Raw genomic sequence first — 15,813 nt, forward strand, 5'->3', positions numbered from 1 at the left:
TCTCTCCGAATACATCCCCTGATGTGAGGCTGCAGGGGAAATGTGTGTCATAACGGACTGGTGAGATGAGGCCGATGGGGGGTAACCTGGAATATTGGAATAACCATAAAGGATGCATTTGCAAATGTATTTGTTGATGTGGGCCTACTCTAAGATTCTGCAAGTTTGATCACTTTAAACATACGAGAACAGGGTGTGCAGTAACATAATCTCTGGTGGATAGTTATGCACCTTAACATGCAGTCTAAAATGTAGCTTAAAATTGCAACACTCCACTCATAATGCGGTGTCAGTGTGGGTCTTCAAACTCTCCCAGATCAGCTCTGTTAATGGCCACGTGGCGAGAGCACAGATTGATCTTGAAACTAAAGCCAAACATAAAAAGGTCTCTTTGATATAATTAACCAGTTTTGTCACATCTGACACTCGGTTCTCATGGGGACCCTGCTCTAGTATAAATTACAAGGCTAATGTGATGTTCTTCAGCCCTGAAAATATCTGATCTCTGTCCTCATTGGCTTCGAACACACTCTTAGACTCAGACAAAGACACAGACTCTCCCCCATGCCAGCTCTTCCATTAGCGGGCCTCGGGTGGATAAGTGGTGGAAGTAATCCTCACACACTGAATGCTCTTGCTCTGATTCTGTCCCCTGTTCTCTGATGGATGAAATCACATCACCATTCAGCCATTTCTTAACAAAAACAGATTCTTATGTTAACTACACATAGTATTATTAGCCTTTTTAGATGCGAAGAATACAAGACAGAGCTTGAAATCTTAATGTTGTCCTTAATTACCATTAGTTGCTGTATGCTGCCCTCATATCCATGAAATTCACTGTAAAATTGGAGATATAATGACTGCATATATGAAAAAATATTTCGATAAAACAATCCACCTGTCTTAGTTATTCACAAAGGAATAAGGGACACAAACAACTTGATACTTGCTGTGAGTTTTATTGTTTGATAGTCACAAGTTTAAGTGCTACATCTCACCTGCTGACCTCTCGCATATGTACACACACCAACACCACCCATGGGCCTCAGTTATAAAAGAATACAAGTTGTAATATTAAGAATCACAAATTGGGAGGTATTTGTCCCTTTGCCAGTGTTTGTAGCCTCATTAGTGATTCTTGTTGTTGATGTCCAACATGGTGTGTAGCTCCCCAGGCTCATATCCCAGCAGGCCTTGCAGATTGCAGACAAAGCGGTAGACATAGCGTTTTCCTGCTGTTTTGCGGATGATATTCTTGTCATAGTAGTAACGTAGGCCACGGCTCAGCTTTTCATAGTTCATCTTAGGTTTGTTCTTCCTCCGACCCCACAACAGAGCTACCTGGAGACAAATCTATATCCGATCAACAGAAATTTACACAGCAGTAAAAGTTGGCCAATAAACAATGTTGACTTGTAGTAGCCTGGATACACAAAGAGATTTTTTAAAGCGATTTTCCACACCGACATAAAAAACTGTAACATTTGAGAATAAGAATGCTGATTTAAAGAGTAATTCTGGCTAAATTGTATTTCCCATTAATGTTGCATTAATGTTGCTTAAGTGTTATGACAGGCTCTCCACCTCCACATTAGACATTCAGACAAATCAGGAGTTTGCAAAATGGCCATTCCAGCTGACTAATTTCCATATTTGCTTGTAGTCGGACTCAAAAGCAAAGTTATTCATGTAAAATTCATATTATTTTGGAAAATTACAGGGAGTTTATCCTTGGTACCCCCGTATGTGCTATTCAGTTCTGGGCATTTGTTTCTGTGAACTGTGAGTTGCTGTTGAGTAGACTTCAGAATATTAGCAGACTTAAAGATATTTGACCCAGATAAAAGCAGTTGTAGACATATAGAAACTGGATAATAAAAACTGCACACTCCTGCAGATGGCCTACAGATCAGTTTTTGGTAGATGTTTACTTTTTGGCACAACTGTAATTACAGTTAATATGATATGACATGAACAGGGCATTATTTACCTCATCAGGGTCCGTTAACTTAAACTCCCATCCATCTCCTGTCCAGCTTATACATGACTGACAGCTGCGGTCAATTAGAAGCTCCAGAAGAAACTGCCATAGCTGAATGGGACCACTACCTATGGGAAAGAATTGGAATGAACAACCTCTGGATAGATCTACAGCTGACATCTGTCCCTATGAGATATTAAAATGTTATACTGCCTTTCACAGCTGTTACACTTACCAGTGTAACCAGCCAGGATGGCAGCTGGTATCACAGCTCTGCCCAGATCCGTTTTGTTGCTGACATATTCTTTGAAGCTTCTGTTTTGCTGTGATAAAGTGAAAACGTCTTCTGACCTGCTGTCCTCCATTACTGGCTCTAAATCATGGAACGGAGCAGTCCATGATAGCGAGACAATGTTGGAATCGTCGCTGTGACCAATCTCTACTTCTGAGTCTGTCTCTGGGAGTACACAGAGTGGAAGCACAGGAATAAGGCAGGTTAAAAACAGAGTTCCTTAGTATGTATTAATACCCTGGTTTACATAAGTCTAAAATCTGTTTTCTCTCTTTTCCGCAAATTCTAGGGAAAGGCTTGGCGTTTCGAATTTAAATGGTTTTTCTTGTTATAACATTGTTGCTAACATTAGGCTGCTTTCCAGTACAGGAACTGCGGGTGGCTGGAATGTTTACAGGAACAGACTTGTAATTGGATGCCATAAAATAGTTACTGGACATAAATCCTGCTCGATTAGCATGGAGCTAATCGAACAATGGAAGTTTGTTACGTCAGCCTTTATGGTGAATTTTATGTTGTTGGAAGCAATGTTTGAGACGAGTAAGCTACTATTAGATGATGACGCTGAGAGGACAGATAGGTACAGAGGTACTTGTTGTCCGTTCCAAGTTTAATCAATCAGCTTTTGTCTTCCTCAAGTTTAACTAATCGAGATTCAGCAGCAGTTTGTAAGGGGTGCGCAGAAGTACTGACCCCACAGCAGGTACTTTTATATCCTCTGAAAACAGCAAGAACCGCATGTCCAGAGTTATTTTTGGGGGATTCAGAGTAACTACAGGGGCAAGAGTCTATCCTAGCTGACTTAGGTGAAGGCATGGGAGACCCTGGAATAGTCACCAGTCTGTCACAGGGCTACACAGAGAGACAAGCACTCTCACATTTACACAATTCAGAGTCAACAGTTAACCTGAGCATGTTTTTGGAATGTGGGAGGAAGCCGGAGTACCTGGAGAAAACCCGTGCATGCACAGGGAGAACATGCAAACTCCATGCAGAAAGATCCCAGGCCCAGGGACATGAACCGGGGTAAACTGAAATGACTGAATCACGGGGCTGCTGCTATGAGCATTCACACCACCTCACACCTGCCCCAAGGCCCTGCACTGGATGCCACCCAATAATCTGTTGTCTAGCCATAACTTGATTACATTTTTTGTGGACTGGAGACTCCTTCCTTATTTTAACAGTTTCATATCAATGCATTAATTTTAGGTCCAGTTACACTGTCCAGTGAGTAAATGTTAATCCACACACTTAAACCAATCAAGATCCAGAATTTTCAACAATCATGGTGTAACATTATATTTCCTTTGTCAAATAAGTGTATTTTAGTCACTGGCAAACTTTCTGAAATTTCGGTCGGATTCTGGAACATGCCTCAGTCCAAACAGTAACAGGTCCAGCTTCAAAGGAATCATTCACTTACATTTAATCTGTCTTGATATTATCTCTCACCTCCATTCCCTCCTGTTTCCTGCAGCTGGGCAGCAGAGCTGCTGTTCCTGCTGTGATCTTCAGTTTTGACCAGATAGTAGCTTTGATGCTGCACAGTCACAGGTTCCAGAGTGTGGAGGTCTGTGCTCTCAGTGGGATGATACTGAACTTGGTAACTAAGTTTGTCTGAATGTTCTTGAATGTAGTCTGAGTAGTTTTCTAAGGGAATACAGACAACAAATGACAATGTAATCCTCCTACAGCTACATGCAATAGCAGTTATGATGTGAACTGCAATAGTCAAAGATTGGAGACAACATAATTTTTATTACCTTTGCTGATTTGAAGCTGGCAGTAGGATGGCATTGCGCAGGAGTGTAATGAAGAACTGCAGTCGTATTCATTCTCTGGAGAATCACATTCAAATGACAAGGACTGTTTTTGTCAGAGGCCACATTGCGATCTCATTCTATGATAAGTGAAATAAAAAATTGGGTCTGAGAAGCTTGTGGGGCCATCGACCACAAACTTTTTTTTACAGCGACTAGCACATTGTATTGGCATGAAAGGGACAGCACTGGACTGGTTTGAATCTAGCTTACAAGACAGGTTCTAGTTTGTACATGTCAACAATGACTCTTCTAAGCATAGAAAAGTTAATCATGGTGTTCCTCAGGGTTCTGTGTTAGGACCGATACTGTTCACATTATACATGCTTCCCTGAAGCAATATTATAAGGAAGCACTGTATTAATTGCCATTGTTATGCTGATGACACTCAGTTGTATTTATCTATGAAGCCAGATGAAATTGATCAGCTTGCCAGACTGCAAGATTGTTTTCAGGACATAAAGACCTGGATGACCCGTAATTTCCTACTAATAAATTCAAGCAAGACTGAAGTCATTGTATTTAGCCCCAAACACTCTCACATAAAACAAATCTGTAGGACTTCCTTGTTTCACTTTAGAAATATTGTAAAAATCAGGAACATCCATGCAATTGTTACTTCCAGGCTTGACAGTTGCAATTCCTCACTATCAGGATATCCCAATTGCTCTCTGAAAAACCTACAGTTGATCCAAAATGCTGCAGCCAGAGTACTGACGGGAGTTAGCAAGAGAGATCATATTTCTCCTATACTGGCTTCTCTACATTGGCTTCCTGTGAAATCTAAAATAGAATGTTAAATCCTTCTGCTGACATACGAAGCTCTGAACAACCAATCTCCATTGTATCTTAAAAACCTTATAGTACCATATTATCCTAACAGAACTCTTCACTTTCAGACTGCAGCCTTATTTGTAGTTCCCAGAATTTCTAAAAGTAGAATGAGAGGCAGAGCCTTCAGGCGCCTCTCCTGTGGAACCAGCTCCCAGTTTGGATTTGGGAGGCAGAAACCCTCTCTGTTTTTAAGACCAGGCTTAAAACCTTCTTTTTTGTCAAATCTTATGGTTAGGGCTGAGTCGGGTGACCCTGAGGGAGTCCGTTGTAGTCCACATACACGGGGCACAACTGACTTCTTCTTCGATGTCCCTTAGTTATGCCCCTAGTTATGCTGCTATAGGCCTAAGCTGCTGGTAGGCCTCTCTTGATGCCCTGAGCTCTTCTCTCTTTACCTATGTATTTACTATATATATCATTTTTGCATTGCATTCACTTTGTGTCCACCTGTGTCCTTTCTCAGAGTGTCCCTGGTCCCAGAACTGGATGCTTCTGATCTGCTGTTGCTGTCCAACCAACTGACTTAGTCTCCATCATGTCCACTGTGGGATGCTGCTGCTGTCTTTCCTCCAGCCCACTGCTTCCAGCTGCCTATTTCCACCAATCTACTCTGCATTGCCCTTACTATAATTGATATGCTCATCTACACACTATTTGAATTTTACTACCAGCTATGTATGTAGTATATTTAATGCCAGAGCCTTACACCATAACAGTAAACTTATGAATCAGTTTCAGTGTTAGCTTGTACTTTGTATGTATTATATATCTTATCATGCATGTATCCAACTGTGTGTTATATGTTCCTTGCTCCCCACCACCCTCTTCTCCCAGCCTTCTCCCTCCCCCTTCCTCACCCCCTCTATCTCTTCTGTCCCTCTCAACCCGCCGGACAGTGGCAGATGGGTCCCCCCATATAAAAGAGCCGGGTTCTGCTCAGGTTCACTCACAGCTCTTTTGGAGACAACAGGATGTCTTCAGCCTCCAGCAAAATCTCATAAGGGTCATCAAATGTCAAGTGTGAGGAAAACCACACCTCTGCAGAAGAGGATTTGCATTCTTTACAATGACCTAACACACAGAACTTGCTATGCCGGAATGAAGTGAACAGTTTAAATCAGAACATTAAGGAAATGCAGCATCACCGGAGTGATGATCTGGACTCAGTCTCTGATGCCAGGTTGAGTAGGACCAGTATGGAAGAAGAACACATGGAATCTGCAGTGTTTGTGGAGAAGCTCACACGAGACACCAACACCCTCCTTCTCTGTGTCACAGACCACAGCCATAAAGGCAGAGAGAGACTTTTTACTCTAAGCATGTATACTTCCTATGTCTTATCTTTCTTATTATTGAATGTATATGCTTGTATTTTTAGCTATGTTTTGAATTTGCTTTCATGTAGCCTAAAGTCTACAATTTGTAAGTGTATTATTATGTTTACACCTTTTATTATTATCTCAGGGACCAAAAGAAATAAACATATTATGTTTGGTGTCATTCTAATCGCCTATTCAGTGTTATTTTAGATCTGTGATCATCATAGATATTTTACAATTGGATTTGTACGTGTAAGAAATGAACTAAAACTAAGTTCTAAAGGTATTTGGCCTCTGACTTCTCTAGTGAAGCTTAATGCCACCCCTTGGGAGGAACACATCCAAGATTGGTTAGATGCTGATTTGACTTTGGCTCCAAAAAATTCAATAAAAAAGAAAGTCTCTGGAATTCAACAAGGGCTTGAGCTCAGAGAGGAAAAAAAGATTTTTGAAATGGGTTCTTTCATGAAAACTTAAACTAAAACTTGGCTTAAAACTGGGTTCTTTAATGATGGCTTAAAGAAATGTGTGGCTTAATTTTAAACTAGGGCTTTGTTTTTCTATTTTACTTGAAGGTGGACTTCATAAGTTAACTTTAATAATCCAACAGTGCAAATATTTTCTGTACAACTATGAGCTTTGACTCTTAGTGTTTTTTCTTCGGCACACTTTTGCAACACAAACCTGCCAAAGTGCCTCCTTGCGTTCCTGAACCAACTCATCCAACAGATCGTCACAGCTTCAGGCCCTGCAGTGGCCTCCCCCTCCCTTCTACATAGGCTATCCAAGTATCATTTTCCTTCTGCTAAACAGGTGAATTTACAAATTATATCTGGTTTTCCAATTCCAGAGTGATTCAAAATTTGTCACCTTCCTAACAACTTCCAGTGACAATCACAATTAATTAGTTTATCTGCATTTATTCATTCATTTTTTTCACTCTCTGTTGTTGTTACGTCATTGTTTGTTCATAGTGTTAGTTATTAAATGTTTGTGCGTGATTATCATCTATTCCACTATGTATTTCTTTGGGAAACTGGAGGTCACTGAAATCAGACTTTCTGACTTTTGATTATGAGACTGATCAATACATGTAGATTTGATTCATTAATGATTATTGAACCTGAAACATTCTTGATAAAGCACTCTTCGATGGCCTAGATTGAATACCTAAGTGGTGTCCCTGATAAACAAATGTAATTTTAATCATAAAGTGTATTTTCCACAATTATGTGCATTAGGCTACACATTTTTGCTACATATATTATATTTCTATGTTTGAGGCTATTTCGGCTACATTATTACATATATTCAAAATAAACTTGAATGAGAATGTGTGTCTGGACTTTTGGAGGAAGAGTGCCAGAGTGCCATTACCTTTCCTCATGGTCTCTAAGTGCTCCCACAAGATCTCTCCAGCAGTGCAGTCAGACATCAGGCGGAGAAAAGCCTCTCGGTCCAGACCACACAGCTCACTCCCCTTCAGGCCTCTCAAGTCTGAGCCCAGGCAGTTGAGACCAAACTCAGCCTGACACCAGTCCAGCCAATGGTTTACCTCCCACTCAGACCACAAGGTGGGATCTGGACACAAGTACATAATTCACAAATCTACAGTTCTCAATGTAACCAGCAATGCATATATATGCATACTAACACCTAATAAAACTGCCTAATCCGTTGTTTGTGACCAAATATACTGGTAGTAGCTTTGACTGTACCATGTGGAAAGTGACAACTGATTCTCTCCTGGGCAAAGCCAGCAAAACTGGCCTTCACTGCCTGGCTGAGAACCTCCTTACTGGTAGGGGTTAGAGGAGGGACCTCCAGGGAGTCCAACTCTGGGACAGAAGTAAAAGATCAAAGCATTCATGTTAGAGTTACAGCTAACAATTATAGTAATTGTTGATTAATGTGTCTGTTTTTTCCCCCAATTTATAGTTTTTTGGTTTTATCCTCAGAAGCTTAGAAGATATGTCAGAGATGTTTCCCATAGCCTGATGCAGAATCATCACGTCTGGCTGTGTCTCATCAAAAGTAAAGTACCCAGATATATTTAGTTCACTCTCATATATAAGAAAGAAGAGCATCAGACCCTCACATTTGAGAAGTTGGAAATAAACAAGTAAATGCTCAATTAATGGATCAATTGACTAATTGTTGCAACTCGTGTGACAGTTCAATTCATTCACATACCATGATTTAAGTGTTAAGATTTATGCATTACATCATTCTTCATACTCCAAATTGTTACTGATGTGGAGTAACATTTTATTTGAATCAACTATTAACACTTATAAGTATTACAAGTGAGTAAGTAAGTGATTGATAACACACAGAAATGTAAATGAGAGATAGGAACATTTTTTAGTGTACATGTATTTGTTAACCGCTGCAAGTCCTTTCATGAAATATATACAACTGGTATATTAACAGACAATGACTAACAACACAATATAGCACAACTGTATTCATTTGATATATTCAAGTGACATTATAGGGTTACAGTTAGGGTTAGGGTTAGGTTATATTACTGTGAAAAATTAGGTATCTATTAGAGTGATTGTGGTGCAGAAGCACAATTTCCAAGGCCTTTCCTCAATAACTCAAAAACCATTCATACATATAATATCTATGTGTTATTTTATGCAGTTTCCCAGTTTAGAAAATGCATACAGTTTGTACATCTATAAAGAAATACTTGATATACATAACTAGTAGTGACAGTGATTACAAAGATGATGAAACTGTTTGCAATTCTTTTGAGATGGCTAATGAGAAAATGTGCTCTGGACATGGTATATATGGTAAAAATCTACTGATATTTCTAAATGCATATAGGCTGAGAATGCATTAGGTCATTCTGATGAGAATGTATAAACTATTAGTTACATAATACCCATAATAATCTTTTCATCCCATTCTATGCCATTATATGCAGTTATAAGATGTACACAAAATAATTATTATGACAAATACAGTTCATAAAATGCACTGTGTACCATAATTCATTTAAACCTAAAGTGGAAGTGTTTTCAAACTCAAGTTCATTCCTGTTTCAGTAACTTAGTACATAAAGGTCACTTAGCAAATGGTTACAAATTCTCCCAAACTGAGGGCAGTCAGCATCATCAAGCACAGAAATCATACATTTTCTTCAAGAGATGCCACTCTAGTTTATGTAATGTTAGAATAAATATTTTAAAACACAAAACACTGTGAGTTGTGCAGTGATATTTTGGTGTTATTAATCATCAGCTGATTAATGTTTCTATATCAGTTAAAGGGGCTTACTATAAGAGGTTAACTGTTCATAAATAGATTTATAACCACTGTCTACTACATAATAGGGTGTAATAAACATTTACTTACAAATGACAAGTAATTGTGAGTTAAATGTATGTATTTCCATTACATCTAATAAACCTCCTGTCATGTCAAGTAGTTGGTAGTGAATGATAGCATTAATTATTTATAAATTCCATTCCTGTGTTGATTAAAGAGTAAGATGAAACACTCAACACATAGAAGAGTCAGTGTCTTACCGTAAGTACCGCAGTCCATCCTGGTGTGTGTGGAATTGGGGGATTAGATTGAGTGAACAGAGATCACACCAGAGAGAATGAGCCTTTAATACAATAGATGTTTAGGAAGGAGTGGACAGGTTGTGATGGACAACTGTCAATCATGTGGTTGTGGGAGGAGCAGATTCGAAGTCTCAAGTAGGGTTGATTTTCTACACAATATATCCATGGATATATGAAAATGATACAAATTTAAATACACACAGTGTTAAAAACACTATGGTTTTGGTCATACAGTGTAAGAAATACAGTGTACCATCACAGCTTTTAAATATGCCTCAGGTTTACAGCACTGAGTACAGTAGGAGAATATCAAATCTACTGGAACAACATAGTTGATATTCTCCTTCCCAAGATGGTAGACAATCCATTATCTTATGGTCTTCTATTATAATTTATTCATATTGAGATCAATCATTGTTTTATTTGTCTAATTACTTCATTTTTCAGAGGTAATGGATTTGACTGAAGCCACTTCAGTCCACATATGTCAGTCTAGTGTGGTGTTAATCGTTGCCCCACCTTCAGGTGTCTGCCCTCTGGAGCTTTACCTGTAGGACCTTTGCATGCTTGGCATGTATCAGTTGTTTCCTCAATTATGATCAGTGTCCCTGTCGTTGCTGTGGAGATCTGCTATTGCATGCTGCCTCCACCACCAAGCTTCACTATAGGGATAGCATTAGTCAAATGTTAAGCAGTGCCTGATGTTCAACGGACATTGTTCATTTTGTGTTTCATTTGAGCAGAGAATCTTTTCCTCCAGCTTTCAGAAGTCTTCAAATGCTGTTTGAGAAACTCCAAGCAGGCTTTCATGTCTTTTATCCAAATTTTACCAGAGGTCTACAGAAGGTTCCTTGGATGTCATACCTTTTTCTTTTTGTTTTGGTTTGTATATATTTCTACACTGTAGATGCACTGGACGACTACTTCCAGTGTGCTTCAGCAAAAAGTCTGAATGCTTTTGTGTTTTAATGTTAGTTTTTGAATAATGATATATTTGAGATTAAAAATAAAAAATATGTTTTTAACATGTTGTATTGGGTTATTGTATTTACAGTATTGCTGGGAATTCCAGATTAACACATTTAAAATTAAGTTGGTGCTGCACTGATAACTCATCTAGAGGCACATTTAAAGTTTAAATGGGCAATGTCATTTATGGGGTACTTGAATGTAACAGCATACCAAGAATGAAATATAACTACAGGATACACTTACTCAAGTATTGTACTTAAGGTACTTCTATTTCTGCTGTCAGAGGGAAATGTTGATCTATTTTTTTCATTACATTTATCTGACCGCTATAGATTCAGATTTTACATACAAAATATATGTGTTTAAAAAAATTATACACCACTATAGATATTAATAGCTTGCTATTAACATTGCCTTTCTTCTATTTAAAGAGCACCTGTCATATTTGGGTGACTGTTGGGTTCTTGTAAGTATATTTTAAACTTCAGACGTAACATTGTAAAAGCTGAACTTTTTACTTTACTTACTGAAGTATATTTACAACAGAATATTGCTACTTTTACCTTTGCTTTGTGGTAAAAACTTCTATCTCAACTGCTGCATGCATCTACAATAAACAGTGAATAATAAAAATTGGGGATTAAAAGGAGCCCAGCTAATTTTCACCCCTAAACTTGGCTGACATGCCTGGATTACTACAGTTTGTCATATTACTGTTTTAGACATAGGCTGCAGACTACCTACGAAAGTACAGGGCACACTGTCCATTATAATTAGTCTCTCAGTGAAACAGTCATGTTAATATGGACACAAGAAATATGCTTAACTGAACAAATCTAAATCATAACTAAATCTTAACAGACTATGACTTTGTTACTATAAAAGTAAATGTAAAATCCCAACAACACTGCCAGGGTTTAAGACCCCTCGGTGGGAATGTTGCCTAATGTGTCCTTTTGAGCAATACTACCTTGGGGTTTAAAAATGTTGATGTTGTTCTGACTTTTAACTGCAACATAGATGTTATATAACACTAGGGTGCGTGAGCTGAGCATTAGTGAAGGACTTCAGATTGAGTAAGATTTAGATTTTTTTATCTTTAGATTCTTTATCACACCTCAAAGCTGAAAACAATCTGAGAAGGAACCAGGAAAATCTGTCGAGCTTTAATTTATTTGAGCTGGATAAAGTCAGAGCTAAAATAAAAATGCAACATATGTGAACCTTTTTCGTCTTTTATTGGATAGAGTGGTAAATATGGGGAACCTGTTATGAGAGAGCAATGAGTGCAAAAAGGCTGGAGAGTGAGGAGTAGAAATTTTCATCACTCCACTTTGTTTACATTCCCTGGATGAGACAAAAGAATGTAAAATGTGAAAAGATCACCTTCATGTCTTAAATCAGTTTTGACTAAATATGTAATTTCTGCATTTTGCAGTAACATTAACAAATCTTTTATAAGCCTTCATTTACTTACTGCAAATATAGTAAGCAGTCAAATTTGCTCAAGGCTTCCATCATCAGGTTTTACTTCTGATTTGATGTGAAAAACTTCCAAAGCAGTAATCTAGAAGCTTTTGTCACCCTCTACTGGCCATCTGAAGTAACCTGTGGGTGAAGTGCAGGCTTAGCAGCAGAGGAGTTTGTGGATTAGATCCTCTACAGGTCTGTCCCAGCATGTGCTTCCTGTTCTAGTACCATCAATCTGAGTGATGTACCTGCTACTGGCAGAGAGAGGGTTAAGAAGTGAGTAGCTGACTCAAGACCACGAAAATGACAGCACATTATGTATCCTTTTAAAATAGATTTTATTGGCCCTCATCTTCTCCAATCCTCTTTAACTTTGGAGCTTGGGATATTGACATAATGACATTTTTCCAAGTTTCTCCTCAGAACAAGCTAAAGACATTTAGAGCCTCCATAGCATTTGGAAGTATGAAGACTAACATTTTCCACGAGTGCATGTTTGTGGGCTGAGACAATTGTGATTACTATTTGAGATTCCCTCGTCAGTCCTAACGTCCTAAACGGACATATACCCTTTGTAGCTGTAGACTACATGTTTGTGCTACAGACTCTTTAGCACTGACCTCTCTGTGTTTAGCATATGACTCTTTTAATAAACTCAGTCATTTCATCTTCTGGCTTGGACATGTATAACATCATGTCGAGAAGACATCTGAAGTTATCAGACTCAGTACGCTATTAGTAAATCTACATTGCATCCTCTGACCCAACAGTCTTCAGGATTACGCTTTAAGAAAACAATGTGTACACTGGTCACTAAGTATTGTTCGTAGGTCAAACTGCCTTTCTGGACACAAGGCATTTGGGTCAGTTTTTTTCCTTAGTAGTGGTTTCCATCCATCCATTATCTATACACCGCTTATTCCTCACTAGGGTCGCGGGGGGTGCTGGAGCCTATCCCAGCTGACTCGGGCGAAGGCAGGGGACACCCTGGACAGGTCGCCAGTCTGTCGCAGGGCTACATATATAGACAAACAATCACTCTCACATTCACACCTACGGGCAATTTAGAGTAATCAATTAACCTCAGCATATTTTTGGACTGTGGGAGGAAGCCGGAGTACCCGGAGAGAACCCACGCATGCACAGGGAGAACATGCAAACTCCATGCAGAAAGATCCCGGGAAAGCCGGGACGCGAACCAGGGATCTTCTCGCTGCAAGGCGAAAGTGCTAACCACTACGCCACTGTGCAGCCCTAGTAGTGGTTTCTTAGCAGCTATTTGACCAAGGTCTGATTCGCGCAGTCTCCTCTGAACAGTTGATGTAGAGATGTGTCTGCTACTAAAACTCTGTGTGGCATTTATCTGGGCACTAATCTGAGTGCTGTTCACTTGCAGTTTCTGAGGCTGATGACTCAGATGAACTTATCCTCAGCAGCAGAGGAGACTCTTGGTCTTCCTTTCCTCGGGCGGTCCTCATATGAACCAGTTTTGTTGTAGCACTTGATGGTTTTTGTGACTGCACTTGGGGATACATTCAAAATTTTTGCAATTTTCTGGACTGACTGACCTTCAGTTCTTAAAGTAATGATGGACTGTCATTTCTCCTTATTTAGCTGCTTATGTCTTGCAATAATATGGATTCTAACAGTTGTCAAATAGCTCTGTCAATTGAGTACCAACCTGACTTCTGCACAACACAACTGATGGTCCCAACCCAATTAAGAAGGCAAGAAACTCCACAAATGAACTTTGACAAGGCACACCTGTGAAGTTAAAACCATTTCAGGTGACTACCTCATTATGCTCATTAAGAGAAGGCCAAGGGTTTACAAAGCTGTCATCAAAGCAAAGGGTGGCTACTTTGAAGAATCTAAAATATAAAACATGTTTTGACTTACTGTATTTCACACTTTTTTGTTTACTACATAGTTCCATATGTGTTCAAAGTTTTGATGCCTTCAATGAGAAACTACAATGTAAACAGTCATGAAAATAAAGAAAAAACATTAAATGAAAAGGTGTGTCCAAACTCTTGACTGGTAGTGTATAGCACCAATGCTTTTCACAAAGAACAGTCTCGGAACTACTACCACACAATTCATTTTGTTCACTCTAACAGGTCACACCCAGTTCTCCATTACTATTGGAATCCCGGCTAAGGCACACCGTTTGAAACAATCCTGAGAAGCACACAGGAGACATTTATCTGTGGAACTACCGCACATGTGGATGAAATGTGAAAAACAACAGCACCAAACATGCATACTTTGCAAAAAGCAACAGTTCTCAATCAGGTTTTTGTAGTTCCCAGAAGCAAAATGGGAGGCAGAACCTTCAGTTATCAGGCTGCTATATTGTGCAATGAGATCCCATTTTGGGAGGCAGACACCCTCTCTACTTTTAAGATTAGACTTAAAACTCTGCTCTTTTATAACGCTTACAGTTAAGGCTGACTCAGAAACATCTGTTCTGTTCTTTAGTTATGCTGATGTAGGACTAGACTGCTGAGCGACTTCCCATTTTGCACTGAGCACCTCTCCCCTACTGTCTTCTTTTCCAGAGAGAAACCAAGGTAGAGGAAGAGAAAGAGGGGGAGAAAAAAAGATGGTGGAAGAAAGAAAGGGAGAGGGTTTTAGGCAGGGGCTGAGGCTTATGTGGGGGGTCCTGACACCTTCAGTTCTATTTTTTCAGTTGCTTGAACAGTTTTAGGAGAAAATAAAGCATAAATGTAAAATCGTAATTCAAATCGATAAATTGGTTCATTGCCAGTTTTATAAGGACAACAATCAGACTATAAGGCTTCAGTGTTTTCTGATCAGTTTTTGTTTTAAGGTTTACTGCAGCTCTAAAAAGTCATATCTTCTCCTGTTGTTAAACTGAAAACCCAGAGTTAAACCTGAAGTTACTTTGAATAACCTCAAATCCGGCTTTGTACTGCAAGCCTCTGATGTGATTCCCTGTTTTGATGTTTTAAGGTCTGTTTCTCAGAATGTCCAGCATCCATGTGCACAATGAACTACCTAAGCCCAAGTTGCTCAGTTTTTGGACCAGTTTGTGTGGTATTATTGTGTTAAATCCTGAGCTAAAATCCACAAACAGCATCCTTACATATGTTCTCTTTTGGTCCAGATGTGTCAGGACTGTGTAATGATTGCATCCTCTGTCAATCTGTTAGTCTGAAATGCAAATTAATGATGGTCAAGGTCGGCAGGAATAGCAGGTTTAATATAAGAGAGAATCAGTCTCTCAAAACATTTGGAGATGATGGGGGTTAGAGCTGCTATACAATAGTCAATCAGGCAGTTCACTGTGTTTTTCTTGGGTACTCCGATAATTGTGTCCAACTTAAGGCAGGTGGGTGCTGTTGAAGAAAAATATTGGAGATGGTGGTAAGTACCTCTGCTAGCTGGTCTGCACAGGTCTTAAATATCTGTTAAATGACTCCATCTGGACCAGCCAATTTCCTTGTGTTGGCTCTATGCAGGGACATCTGACCTGATGTTGTTCTCTGTGGTCATCCTTCCCTGGTAGTGA

General features: G+C 39.2%; 1 protein-coding gene across 1 annotated transcript; it reads right to left on the reverse strand.

Annotated features, from left to right (window-relative positions):
* Positions 1 to 972: 972 nt before the first annotated feature.
* On the reverse strand, positions 973 to 4,113 carry LOC111567625 (protein c-ets-1-B-like). The gene is made up of 5 exons (XM_055007429.1): positions 4,043 to 4,113; positions 3,732 to 3,929; positions 2,220 to 2,441; positions 1,994 to 2,112; positions 973 to 1,344 (listed from the first exon to the last, which is right to left on the reverse strand). Exons 1-5 carry the CDS (start codon positions 4,074 to 4,076, stop codon positions 1,132 to 1,134), a joined length of 786 nt encoding a protein of 261 aa, XP_054863404.1. The 5' UTR covers positions 4,077 to 4,113; the 3' UTR covers positions 973 to 1,131.
* Between the last annotated feature and the right edge of the window lie 11,700 nt (positions 4,114 to 15,813).

The sequence above is a fragment of the Amphiprion ocellaris genome, chromosome 23, assembly GCF_022539595.1.
Source record: "Amphiprion ocellaris isolate individual 3 ecotype Okinawa chromosome 23, ASM2253959v1, whole genome shotgun sequence".
Taxonomy (NCBI): Eukaryota; Metazoa; Chordata; class Actinopteri; family Pomacentridae; genus Amphiprion; species Amphiprion ocellaris.